Source organism: Podarcis tiliguerta, assembly GCF_965153285.1.
Source record: "Podarcis tiliguerta genome assembly, chromosome: 2".
In the NCBI taxonomy this organism is placed as follows: Eukaryota; Metazoa; Chordata; class Lepidosauria; order Squamata; family Lacertidae; genus Podarcis; species Podarcis tiliguerta.
Window position 1 is genome coordinate 90,782,457 of NC_139535.1, and position 13,561 is coordinate 90,796,017.

Sequence of the window (13,561 nt, forward strand, 5' to 3'; positions counted from 1 at the left end):
GCAGTTTCATCCCTCTTAACGTTGCTCCAGCAAGGGATTTTGACAGGTAGACAGGGCCACTCATCTGTCATACTTGGCCTGTAAGACCGCTCTTGATAAGGATCTGGCCCATGGAGCCCAAAAGGTTTTCCACTTCTGATGTAGATGAACTTATTGTGGAATTTTTTTCTTCTCACAACTTACTCTTCGATATGAGTTGTGCTCTGGACATGACAAAGCAGAACAGTGTTTTGTTGCACTTGTAACTTTTAGGTGTTTGTTGTCACTTTTATTTTAATATTTAGCAAGCAGCAGGACCTACTGGTAAAAATGAAGAGAAGATTCAAGTATTAACTGACAAGATTGATGTACTTCTACAACAGGTAATTGTCTTGAATCATACAGAAATGTTTATAAAGTTGGATCATACAGAAATGTTTATAAAGTTGGATTATACTAACTTTGTTCTCTCTCTATTAGATTGAAGAACTAGGTTCTGAAGGAAAGGTGGAAGAGGCTCAAGGCATGATGAAACTTGTTGAACAGTTAAAAGAGGAAAGAGAGTTGCTAAGATCTACAACTTCGGTAAGTAAGAGTCCTGTTTTTCTCTAAGTCTGGAAGCCCCAACAGAATACAGTCAAAGAAACTTGACCTCACAAAAGCCTTATTTTTCCAGCTTGTATTCTTCCAACTTGTTGAATAAATAGTTTCTTTGATTGCCACCAAAATATTTTCATACTTTATTAGTCATTGAGCTTTAACCATGCGTATATGAGATTATAGTGGATGCTTGGGTTGCGAACATGATCCGTGCGGGATGCATGTTCGCAACCCCGCAGCGCCATGCCTGCGATTTGGTCTTCTGGGCACGCGCAAAGTGCCGAAACCTGGAAGTAAGCCGTTCCGGTACTTCCGGGTTTTGCCGCGTCTGTATCCCGAAAACATGCAACCTGAAGTGTCTGTAACCCAAGGTATGACTGTAATAGCCTGCATAAAGGCAAATCAATTTATGGGCCAAAAAAATTGGAGGATTGTTTCTAGTTGCATCGTTCCACTGGTGCAAAGCTCTTTGATCCAGCAGAGGCTTTCAGAAGTAGCAGAACAGGGAGGGGGGCAGTTTTCACTTCTTCCTCCTCCCCCCCCCTTCAATTGTTCCAGAAGGTAGGGGTGCTTTCAGGATACAACGCTTTATGTTTAGAATAAACATAATGTTTAGAATAAATAATGTTGCTAGAATGTGTCCCTCACTGGGTTAATATCCTCTCAGATACACAGGAATGCAGAAAACACTTTGAAAGAGGGAGATCTTGGCCACATCCCTGTTCTTGACCTATTAAGGGATATAGACCATCTTAGAACTTCAATAAGCCTTTGGAATTGAAATGAACGCAATAGAATTTAACACCATGGAAGACTTGTTTCTTATTATCAGATGGCAGGCTTGGGTTTAGAGGGTTGTTTAAATGCTATATGGTGTGCAGCTTGGAATAATATGCGTTGTCAGTTCCTTTGCAGATAGAATTGCATGAAGGTCTATTTTAAAGATGCACCTGCACTTGAATTATAATGCAGTTAGACCAATCTTGTGATCTGCTTTGGACATGAAATTTTGTGTATTTTTATAGCAATTGGTTAGCTGCTTGCATGACAAGGGGTAGGTTAAGAATTTGAAAAATAAGTTGTATTGTTGCTAGGTAAATAATAAGCAAGGTGTTAATGTAAACTATCTGTTTTAACAAGTATCTTCTGTTTCCAGACAATTGAGAGCTTTGCTGCTCAGGAAAAGCAGATGGAAGTTTGTGAAGTCTGTGGAGCATTTTTAATCGTAGGAGATGCACAATCCAGGGTAGATGATCACTTGATGGGAAAACAGCATATGGGTTACGCAAAAATTAAAGCTACAGTGGAAGAACTAAAAGTATGTTCAATCTGCATGTATATATAGATCTGTATGTGCTTGGCAATACTGTCAACATATAGCCTAGGTATATGGCAATGCCACTATAAAAAATGATTTTAGAATGTGCCATTATGAACTGAAATACTCAGAACCTTGTGATACGAAGTAGGTGAACTTCTCAGCTTACATTCTTGAATACTACCAACAGATAAAAGTATTGACTTATTTTTATTTTCATCCATGTTACACAAAAGTTAAAGTACATACTGACCTGATTCATACATATCCCTCAGCCAAACCATGGCTAAGCGTGAGCAAGCAAGTACGCAGGTACTTACAGCAAAAATGGCAGTTGCTTCTGGTCTGCTCAGAACTACCAGGACTCATGGTTCATTTTCTTCCAGGCAAATCACAAACCTGGGTTCATGAGTAAAATATGATTTATCACAGAATAAACCTGCTTGCTCATGTTTAGCTCTGGTTTGGCTTGGTATTATGTGCAAAGTGGGCCAGTGTCAATTATTATTTATGGGGAATGGGGAAACCAAAAGTTAAACAATATATCAAAATAGCCACGGGCATAGGATGAGAAAGTAATAAGATAAAAATAACTGGATTGATATAGGTATTTGCAGTTTAGGATCTGTTTACTGAGCTAAGACAGACAGAAGTTGGTATTATTCCATGAGTTTCAGTAAAAAAGCATTGACAGTCTTAGAACTGTTCCATACAAAATGTTATATGTTCATGGCACTTCTATACATAATTTAGGTACATATTTTGATAAATGTATCCAGATTTTAACCAACAATTAACCAGTAGTCTTTGAAATGGTTTTGCTTCGTTGATGGCCTATTCTGTGGAGTTTTAAGCACTATACGTACACATAAATGTATACATATAATGCATCCATTGTAATTAGCTGAGATTCTAATCTGCCAAATCAAGGTACATTTGAAGACGAGGTGTTCAGTACAATTTTGTTCTTGCATTGAGCAGGGTTCTTCAAAAATATGTTCTTTGTGTGCAGAGATACAGCCTATTGCTCTGTGGTGGATTGCCATCAGTCATGGATGCTTTCGTTGAGATTCCTGCATTGTAGGGGGTTGGACTAGATGACCCTCGGGGTTCCTTTCAACTCTACAGTTCTATGATTCTATTTGTATATATGTTATCATTAATGTTACCAGATAGTGGTGATGCTTTAGATTTTATCTGAAATAGACTGTTAAAGAGTGTTTCAAATTCATGTCATGGTATTGAGTATTGGCCTTTCTTAAGAAGCATGAAATCTTCCAGTTGGTTTTGGGTTTGAGCCCCACATTGGGCAAAAGGTTCCTGCATTGCAGGGGAGTTGGACTAGATGATCTTCATGGTGCCGTAAAATTCAATAATTCTATGATTTCAGTAACCTTTCTGTAATACTTTCCTTTTTAAGGAAAAATTAAGAAAGAGAACTGAAGAGCCAGAGCGTGATGATCGGTTAAAAAAAGAGAAACTAGAGCGTGAAGAGCGAGAGAGGGAACGTGAAAGGGAAGAAAGGGAAAGAAAGCGACGGCGTGAAGAAGAAGAAAAAGAAAAAGAGAGGGCTCGTGATAGAGAGAGACGAAAGAGGAGTCGTTCACGAAGCAGACATTCAAGCAGAACTTCTGACAGGCGGGGTAGTCGGTCAAGGGACCATAAAAGATCAAGAAGCAAGGACAGAAGACGAAGCAGGTACCTGTCTGGGAAGGGGCTGTGGACATTATATTTCTTTGAAGTTAATTGAATAAATTGAAATGGATAATGAGTCGAGAGAACACCTAAAGGTGTAGACTTTGTATTCCTGAGAAACTGCTTGAGGTTTTCAGTACTAAAAATTCCTCACAAGTACAGAACTTAATTAAGAACTTAATTCGTTCTGGAGGTCTGTTCTTAACCTGAAGCACCACTTTAGCTAATGGGGCCTCTTGCTGCCGCTGCGCCGCCACTGCACAATTTCTCTTCTCATCCTGAAGCAAAGTTCTCAACACGAGGTAATATTTCTGGGTTAGCGGAGTCTGTAACCTGAAGCGTATGTAACCCGAGGTACCACTGTATGTGAAAACTTGGCATAAATAGGGTTTAACCAGTTTTGAACAAACTTTGGCTTACATTTCTCAAGGCAGTTTTACACTAAGCACTTTGCAGCAAAACTGTAGTTTATATCAAAGCTTCGTTTAACTGTGAATGTGCCTCCCCCCAATTTTGCCGGTCCATATGTGGATGTGTCAAGTTTTTATGTCAAGTTTACTTATGATAAATTTAGGGAAGTGCTTTAACTATTATTGGGGATAGTCAACTAAATGACTGCATGAGCAGAATGACTTCTGCTTGTGCAATGAGACATTGCCCCCCCCACCTTGTCCGTTCCCCACACCATCCCCAAATCTGCTCCAGAGAGTTGAGGGAACCCCTAGAATATATCTAGGGACATGGGGGGGGGGGGAGAATGTCCCATTGTGCTAAGAGAAATCCTTTCATTGGTGGAATGTTCACATAAGCACTAGGTTGAATTTCACCCATTCTTCTTACATTTTTAGGAGTCGAGATCGACGCAGAAGCAGAAGCCATGATAGGTCAGACAGAAAACATAGATCACGTAGCAGGGACAAAAGGCGGTCAAAGAGTCGGGATCGGAAATCTTACAAGCACAGAAGCAAAAGCAGAGAGCGAGAACAAGACAGGAAATCTAAGGAAAAAGGTCAGTTCATATGACTGGTGAAGAATAGTTTTTCTGCAGAGCTGTGCCATGATCTTCCAGTGGTTGCTGCCCCCATAGATTCCTTCTGAACTCTTAAATACAAACTTTTAAATACTTGGTGCACCTTTCCTTCTCCCTTGCAGTACTGTAGCATATTATATATAAAACTCTTAGATTCCAGGTAGATGAGTGTCTCTTGGCTGCATACTACCTCAGTTTTTCTACATCTGTGAACTTAAGTTCAGTTGAGTCTTCTGTTACTGTCTTTAGGTGTGTGTTACCAGGGGTGGGGAAGCAGTAGGCTTGCAGATCTACTTGTTTTTTGCTAGAACTCTTGAGATCCACCAACCAAAGCCTGCTTCACGCTGTGCAATAAATACAATGAGAATTTAAGCATTCTGAGACCAGCTATTTGTTTTGAGTACCAGAAATAAGCAGAGCTAATTGCCCTGCCACACACACACAAAATTCAACAGTATATTCAGAACCATGTTTTTGGTGGTGGTTGTAAAACAACCAGGAGTCAGAAATCCTGATCTGTAAATAACCCAGACATTTACCAATCCTGATCTGCCTTCTGCCCACCCCTCCATTTTGCAGACTCAACAATACTAACCGTAAATTGGTGTGATATTTAGATTGTTCCTGAAGACATGGTGCATAAAGATGGTATGTCACTACTGTTCTATGTTCTTACGTACAGTTACAGTTGCTTCCCTTTGGTGAACACTTTTTCTTCAGCCTCTGTGGCTTATTATTCATCCTCGTCGGCATTTCCAACACTTTAGGAATATGAGAGAGCCTAACTAAAGTCTGTTCTTGGCTTGTTATTTATTTTTCAGGTATTAAGTATATATTTTTAAAATCAGTGCTAATGAGTGTAGTAGTTTTCCTTATTGTGGTGGATACTGTACTGGCTGATTTCTTGCAGATACACTGTCCGTATTAGCATGTAATGGTAATCAAGTTTTAGTGCAACATGATAGACTTTAGCAAATTTTGGGCTCATATGCTCTCTTCCTACAAAGCTGAGATAAAGAATTCATACGCTTCTGCTTTTAGTTAACCAGAGTTTGCCATGTTGTTTGAATATGAAATTGTGGTAAGGACTAACCTTGCTTGGTTTCAACAAGCCAGCTTCAGAAACCACAGTATATCACTCCAGGTGACACATCAGCCACAGTAAGCAAAAGCTTCTGAACTGTTCCTCTTGACCACACAGGAGAGGCGAGCACACAAGTCTGAAGCTCATTGTCAATCATTCCATTGTTTGTTACTTTGTCCACCCAGAAATAACATGAAAGCCCGATTTCTCAAATTAAGAATCCATGTTAGCTTCAATTCCCATTTTTAAATGACACGCACATACATAATTTGGGAAATGGCCTGTTTCACCTGGGGTTGTTAGTATACATGCTCCGCCCTAAATTATTTTATTTGATACACTGGAATCTTCCTTCTCAGCATGTGGGTCACTTACACTGCAATCATATGCCTGTCTACTGGGAAGTAAGCCCCAAAGTTAAACTGAGCTTACTCCCAGGTAGGTGTGTAGGATTGCCGCCTTAGTGGTGAACAATATGAATGTTTAGTGTTCTGCATAACGCTTTGTGGTCCCCACATTGAAAGGAAGCCTTTAAAAATGGTCATCAGCCAGCCAGCCTCTTCAAGCTTCACTCCCTCAATTTTGGATAGCATTTCATAAATCCCTTTAAGGTCTCCTTACTGGATAGAAATTTAGAGTTTTTTTACTGCTTTATGCATCTTTTGTATGTATAGAATAATGGTCATGAATTAGATATGACTGCCTGTTATTCGCCTCTAGAAATAATCTTCATTTTGGTATGTTGGTTGTGTATTTCTTTTTATTAATGCAAAGTTGAATGAATTCCTGCTCAAGGAAGTATTACGAAAGTTCCCAGGACTGTGATTAATAAAAGCAGAGTAATGGGAATGGTACAAATATATGGGTCTGACCCAGTGAGGCAAGCCTGGTGCACTCAGCTGTGTGTAGGTACTGTCCTAAAATGGGGCATCAGAATAGGCTGCAGAGTCTATTATGGCATTCATTGGTTCTAGAGGAGACAACAGTGACTCGAAATAACAATGTGCTTCTTGCATAAATAGTGATTTTATTATCTCCAGGGGGTCCTCCATTTAAACAATCTTGGACTGTTTCATTCTCTTCTATTCAATGCCTTTTGTCTGGATTTTCAAGAAACTGAGTTTGGGTATAAACTAATGGTTTTGTAGCTTAGTAGAACACTTCACAATTTAATGGTATGCAATGCTAAATAACGTTTATCTATACCAGTAACACGGGAAGGTATCTGCCCAGAAGTCATAACCTCCTAGTTTGCAGAATATACAGCTCATTTCCCCTTTCCCAGTCACCCTGTAACACTAAAAAGTGGTGTGACTCGGCTACACTGCACACGCCAGCTGAGGGTGTTTAAAAACTATTCTTGCTATTTTTCCACTTTCTTTCCTACAATTCTTTTGGTGTTGTGATTGTGGTTACACTTGGAATTTGACTTCTTTCCATGCCACTTGAGCATTGGTAAAAAAAATTGTTAGTCATTGTTAAGCAGCTGTATTAATGTCTGTCCTCCTTACATGTTCTATATTCTATTCTGTTGTACTTATGAAAGCATGCTTTAAGTTTATTCAGTTAATTACACATAGGACCTTTCTGAATAAATCCTCAGTGAAGATAGGTGTATAGATATTCTCAACTGGTATGGTATTGAGGAACTGGAATTTTCAGCAAATCTTGCTCGTTGCCTTGCAGTAAATTGGAGCTTCATAGTGAGAAAACCCCCCAGATCTGAGAGAAACTAAACAAATACAAAATAAAATTTCAGTTCTATTAACTTGACAGTGAAACACTCCACCGCCCACCCCGCTTTCTGACCCTATCCATTGAAACAGTTAAGTTTCTCTTACTTAAGCACAGCTGGTCAGTATTTGAACAGATGGCACTGCAGCATTTGTACTGTGTGTGCCCATTTTATTTCCCTTTTTATGATCATAAAAGCAATTTTCAAGAAATAGGTAGAAGGATTATACTCCTTGCAGATATGCTATGGGGGTGGGTAACAAATCTTTCAACAAATAGAATTATTCCCTGAGCTCTACTTACCAAATCAAAGATAAAACTACTTTAGCGTAGAGTAGACAAAAAAAGTTTTCATAGTATAGCTTCCTATTTTAATTCACAGGCCAATAGGTCAATAACTGTTTAACAGTTGCCAAGAAAAACGCCTCTCTCCCCCATCTGTCCAAACTCAAAGCAATAAAACACCTTCCGGAGAATCTACATATTTTGCCCATTTAAAGGGCTGTTGAGCTCTATCGTATCTACATAGGACAGAAGATAAGCTTATTGGACTGACAGCTAGTCCTCTGCGGGGCAACAAGACTGCTGTTCCTCAGTGGATCTACATGTGAATCGGCGATACCTAATAAAGCAAAAATTGAAGACTTTCAAAAAGGTCAGTTAGTGCAACCTACCCAGGCAATTATTACGTGGAACAGACACCTCTAAGAGTTCCAAAGTTAACTGGACTGTGGTGACTGGTTTTCTCTCAGCTTCAAATATTGTTTTCCCTTAGACAGTGGTTCCTTTGTAGTTCCTCCCCCCTCCCCTTTTTTGGCTGTTATCTGCATAATAAAGCTGTTCTAAGTTTTCTTGATAAAAGGAATTGAAACTAACTTCAAAATAATCTTTTGCTCTTGCAATAGGCCATAAGTATGCCTTTCCAGAAACTTCACCCATACAGCTTTGACAGTCTCTTCTGTTTGTTCCCTGTTCTTTATTCTTTGCTCTTGCATTAAATAAAAGGTAAAGGTACCCCTGCCCGTACGGGACAGTCATGTCCGACTCTAGGGTTGTGCGCCCATCTCACTTAAGAGGCCAGGGGCCAGCGCTGTCTGGAGACACTTCCGGGTCACGTGGCCAGCGTGACAAAGCTGCTCTGGCAAGCTGGCACCGGCGCAGCACACGGAAACGCCGTTTACCTTCCCGCTATAAAGCGGTACCTATTTATCTACTTGCACTTAAGGGTGCTTTCGAACTGCTAGGTGGGCAGGAGCTGGGACCGAAAGACGGGAGCTCACCCCACCGCGGGGATTCGAACCGCCGACCATGCGATCGGCAAGCCCTAAGCGCTGAGGTTTTACCCACAGCGCCACCCGCGTCCCGTTGCATTAAATACCGTCATTCAAAACATCTAATATACTTTATCTGGATGCTTAAAGAAGAATTTTGGTTCATCATGTTGATGAGACAAATACCCAAGTGATTTCAGTGTACAGCATACACGGCTTACACTATATTGCATGCTATATATAAATAACTGCTTTAATGGGACAAAAACCTGGTAACCATGTCTGATATGGAAACTGCCCACTGTAAAGGGCTATGCATTGAATATAAGAGAAGGACACACGGCTGTCTTAAATTTTTATTTTCTCCAGGTAAACTCATTATTCTGGCTTTACTAATTTTATTGGCAGCCAATCCATTGTCAGATTCTCTTATAGCGCTACCTCTGCTATTTAGAGTTAACTGTTTTCAGTGACCTATGAGTTCCATTAACCTAGTGTCCCAATTTCAAGCAACTTTGTCAAGTTTGTAACTTGTAATTGTTTTGGACATGAAAATTAAGTGCATCTTCTTGCAAGATAGGAAAATGAAAATTGGAAACCTATTGTGCTTTGAAGGTTACTTTTTTTGGCTCCCGGCAGTCATGGATTGTTAAATATCAGCCTGACAATGCACTTACACAGATTACTTTCTCTCTTCTTGGCAGTGGTTGGCAAGTAGGGAGACAATCCCCAATCCTGGTGAGGTGATGGGGCATAGCAGGCAAATGAAGGTAAAGGAGGTGGGAATGGGCTCTGGAAAAAGAGTGAGGGAAGAGCAGGCACTACCATTTGAGAATAGTACATGAAGCCATGGAGAAAAAGGTTTGGGGGAATTGGGCTATCAAAAAGATAAGCATGCAAATCTATAAACACAGCACAAAATGTCCTTAAAACTTCAGGCAGTAATATGCATAGTTGATTCAAATAGCCAAATCAAAATCAGCTCTGTGGTTTGGATCCAGACTTTGCCTTTCCCAGATGAAAGAAACTCCTTCCATCCATATTGTCAGCCGAGTGGGAGGAGAGGTAACGTTCTCCAATTCACCTCTCTGCAGCACCCAGCCCCACCTCCCATGTTCTTCCAGAAGATGTTCCAACCCTCCAGAACAGAGTTAGAGGTGGCACAGGGTGTTGCATTGAGGAGAAATAATTAAAACCACTCCTTCCTCTGTCAGCTGCAGTATCCCCACAAATGAAGTAAGGCCTGGATCTAACCCTATACGTTAAGGTTTGTTACCTAAGATCAATACGTAATCCTGTAGAAATTAAATTGCTTCAAACTGTTCTGTGCATATGCTGTCCGAGAGGTCAAGAATTACATGTTCTGAATACCAATTGCGGGAAACCACAATAGGTAAGAGTGCTCTTGTACTCAAATCCCGCTTGCTGGTTTCCTACAGGCAGCTGTTTGGCCACTGAGAGAACAGGATGCTCGACTAGATGGGTCATTGGCCTGATCCAGCAGGCTCTCCGCCCTGGCCAGCAGATTAGGTGTTGGCATCAGAGGTCAGAGGATGCTGCCAACAGGAGTCAGACCAACAGTCCTTCTTGCTCAGTATTTTCTGACCAGCAGTGGCTCTCCAGCATATCGGACAATAAGTCTTTCCCAGCCTTATTTGGATATGCCAGAGACTGAAGCTGGGACTTTGTGCATGCAAGGCAGATGCCCTATGACTGAGCTACGGTCCTTCCCCAAATTTGTACATGGTCTTGAGCTAAATTAAGTGATTAAAAGTTGTATACTATGATGAATCTGTAGTTTTAGACACATTTTACACTAGCCTTTACATCAGGTAGTTTTCAGTTAGGTAGCATGTACATGGCTTGTGGGTTTTGACCAGAACTAGCAAACAGGTCAGTGGCTTTTGCATTGTAATCTTAAGCAGTTCTGCCTTTCCCTCTGAACTCAGCAACTCAGTTCTTGTTCTTTCTGGTGGAATATTTCATTCAATATTAGCACTGTAACTTTGATCTCTAGTTTGCAATTTTACAGCCAATTGCTGATGTCTCGGCATATACTTCACTCCTGAAAATCGTGATACCTTGTGTGTCTTTACTGTGAAGTCCATGGTCAATGTCTTCTTTCATGGCAGAAAAGAGGGGATCTGATGATAAAAAAAGTAGTGTGAAGTCCAGTAGTCGGGAAAAACAGAGTGAAGACACAAGCATGGACTCCAAGGATGGCGATGCTAAGAATGAGGTCAATGGGACCAGTGAAGACATTAAATCTGAAGGTGACACTCAGTCCAATTAAAACTGATCTGATATGACCTCAGATCAGACAGAGGTAAGTGCATTATTTCAAACTTTGATTAGGGCTTTTTGTTACTGTTTAACAGTGCAGCGTAAGTATGTACAGATGAAGATGGAGCTAAGTCAACAAGTAAGAAGAGGTGCTAAAGCAACTTCTGAAGGAAAACACAGTGTAGTCCTGCAAAATCTTTTGAGGTACATTGTTTTGTATCGGCTATTTTGTAGCAGACTCATACCCCCATTAGTGTGCCTCTTGGGAACATATTTGTAATCTAGTCCCTTAGAAGTTAATTATCCTATTTTTTATTTTTAGGGGATTTATTATCTTTTTTAACAATTTGAACTGATTTTGTAATTAAGTCCATATTGTGTTGGTGCATCAGAAACATTTGCTTTAATACTTAATATTAGAGGCACATGTTGGACTATTTTGTTTTTATATAAACTGCTAGTATTTCTTTGTCAAGGATGTTTCTAGTTTTTTTGCTTTGCCTTGCATTCTAATGCAGTTTGTTCTGTAACTCGAGAGCCAGTAGCATTGGATTGATGGAAGTGTAGGGTTTATGAATAATTGCAGCTGACTACCATACCTCACACAGCGTTGGTGTTGTGAGCGGCCCATGAAAAGCCAAATTAAAAATCAAGGATTCAGTCAAACTAAGCAGGTACTCATGCCAGGTACTCCTTTCTCTACCCACATCCATGTTTGAATGCTGTTGCCTGTAATCTTTAAGCTTACTGTTGTGTGTTTTATTTACAAAAAGTGAAAAGGAATCTTTGTGCATATATTGTGAAACTGTTAACCTGATATTAACTTGATTGGAATTTTCTTTCAACTGTGTGTAGGGATGCAGTGCTGCCCAGAATTAGATATCTTTATTAAATGCAATAAATACTACATAGTAATCGCCTTGTAACATTCAATGCATTTCAAGTCTTTAAGAGGTATGTGTTTATAATTTCCTACTGCGTAGGAGAATTGCCAGGCAGCCATGGCACACAGCAGCATATACTGGCTGATACCAGACTTGGGAGGCAAATGAAAATAAAGGCCAATGTCAGAAACACCCAATAGGTATATATAAATGGCAAGAATGTATATAACCACATTGTTAGTTAATTGAAGCTAATCTTATACATAAATAATTGCCCCGTCTTGACCTGTGATCTCTCAGGGTTATTCCTTAAGTAAGGAATAAACCCAAATAAAACCAGCTGATTGATTGATTTCCTTGCAACATAGTTAATATAGTTTCAGCTTATCTTCTAAGAACCCCTAACCAATTACAGTGCAGGCCTATGCATGCTTATTCAGAAGTAGGTTCCACTGTGTTCATTGGGGCTTGCTTCCAAGTAAATGTGCATAGGATTTAAGCCATGCAGTGCAATCCTCTGAGCGCTAATGTTGCACACCCTTCATTCGTTTCAGTGGTACTTGCATTTGACCTCTGTGCAAGCCCTGTTGGAATACATGGCTTCCCAACAACAGTGGTTGGTGAATTGTGACGTCATGTTTGTCCTTAACTGTCCAATACACAGGGGTGTTAGGTGTAATTTTTATGAGATGATTTTGAAGAGTTAAGCGGGCAGCAAGCAGACGCTGTTTAGGAATGGCAAATGAAAGTAATCTTTGTTCCCGCTATCTGACTCTCTTTTCCCAACGTTTTGCGTTATAGGACAACCACGTGACAAGTCTGCGAAGAAGCCTGAAGACTGCTTAATACGAAGATCTGCTTTAAAATGAGGTGAAAGAAAGCTGTAGTGGCATAGAAAAAAAATAAAGTTCAGTTAGATTTTTTAAAATAAAAATTAATTCAGGACTGTTGTGACCTCTCAAAATGCAGAGAGAAGTTAATAAGCAAACATGCTACTGAGAATTTTAAGTCCTGTTATCATTTTTTTCCTATAAGACTTTTAAGGTGATAAACCAACATAACCTGAACACATGGCTTGCTCAGTGTTTAATTGCAAGTTTTCATTCTTGAACTTTGAAACACAAGGATAAATGTTTAGTATTTTGTGTGACTCCAACTAAAATAAACCCCATTTTTACAACAAAGCTATACCTGGCTTCTTGATATACCCTAATGGAAATACGGTATCTATGACTTTCTGTTACACATTTGATTGTCATTGAGTGTTTAATATTAAATAGACTTCTTTCCAAATAAATCAAATGTGTTCAAGTTCATTCTTGTCTATCCCCATGCCCCCACCCCAGATCAAAATGGGAGGTTGGGGTATTTCTCTTATCAAAATTTACATAACCAATTTCTGTCCCAGTAGTTTCCATAGCTTTTTAAAAAGTGTAAATAAAGATAAAGAGGTAACACTGCAATTTTCATGTGATTGTGTTCTTTCTTGGATATGCGCTAAGATACATAGTGAAAGTATAAAAATATTTGTATTTGTTGGCAAAGGCAGACGTGCATAATATTTGACAGAAGCAAAGTATCAGGTTAGAAGCAAGAATAGGAACAGAAGACCATATGATCCGATACGCCACACATTTTATGTAACACCCCACTTGTATACAGGAAAGCATGTAGAACGCATTG

General features: G+C 39.7%; 1 protein-coding gene across 13 annotated transcripts in view; it reads left to right on the top strand.

Moving 5' to 3' along the window:
- LUC7L3 (LUC7 like 3 pre-mRNA splicing factor) overlaps positions 1-13,341 on the top strand; it is a 21,533-nt gene extending 8,192 nt beyond the window's left edge. The window contains exons 5-14 of one of the 13 annotated variants that reach the window (XR_014508678.1): positions 285-362; positions 460-564; positions 1,736-1,897; positions 3,318-3,595; positions 4,441-4,601; positions 10,844-10,984; positions 11,090-11,198; positions 11,513-11,668; positions 11,978-12,078; positions 12,680-13,341. Coding sequence is in view for 6 of the 13 variants with exons in the window: in XM_083430055.1 (XP_083286181.1) it covers positions 285-362; positions 460-564; positions 1,736-1,897; positions 3,318-3,595; positions 4,441-4,601; positions 10,844-10,984; positions 11,090-11,274 (1,110 nt within the window). In the remaining 7 variants the exon portion in view is untranslated. Of the gene's footprint in view, positions 1-284; positions 363-459; positions 565-1,735; positions 1,898-3,317; positions 3,596-4,440; positions 4,602-10,843; positions 11,038-11,089 lie in introns of all 13 variants that reach the window. The other 12 variants (XR_014508677.1, XR_014508679.1, XR_014508680.1 and 9 more) reach the window with 12 other exon arrangements.
- Positions 13,342-13,561: the final 220 nt, after the last annotated feature.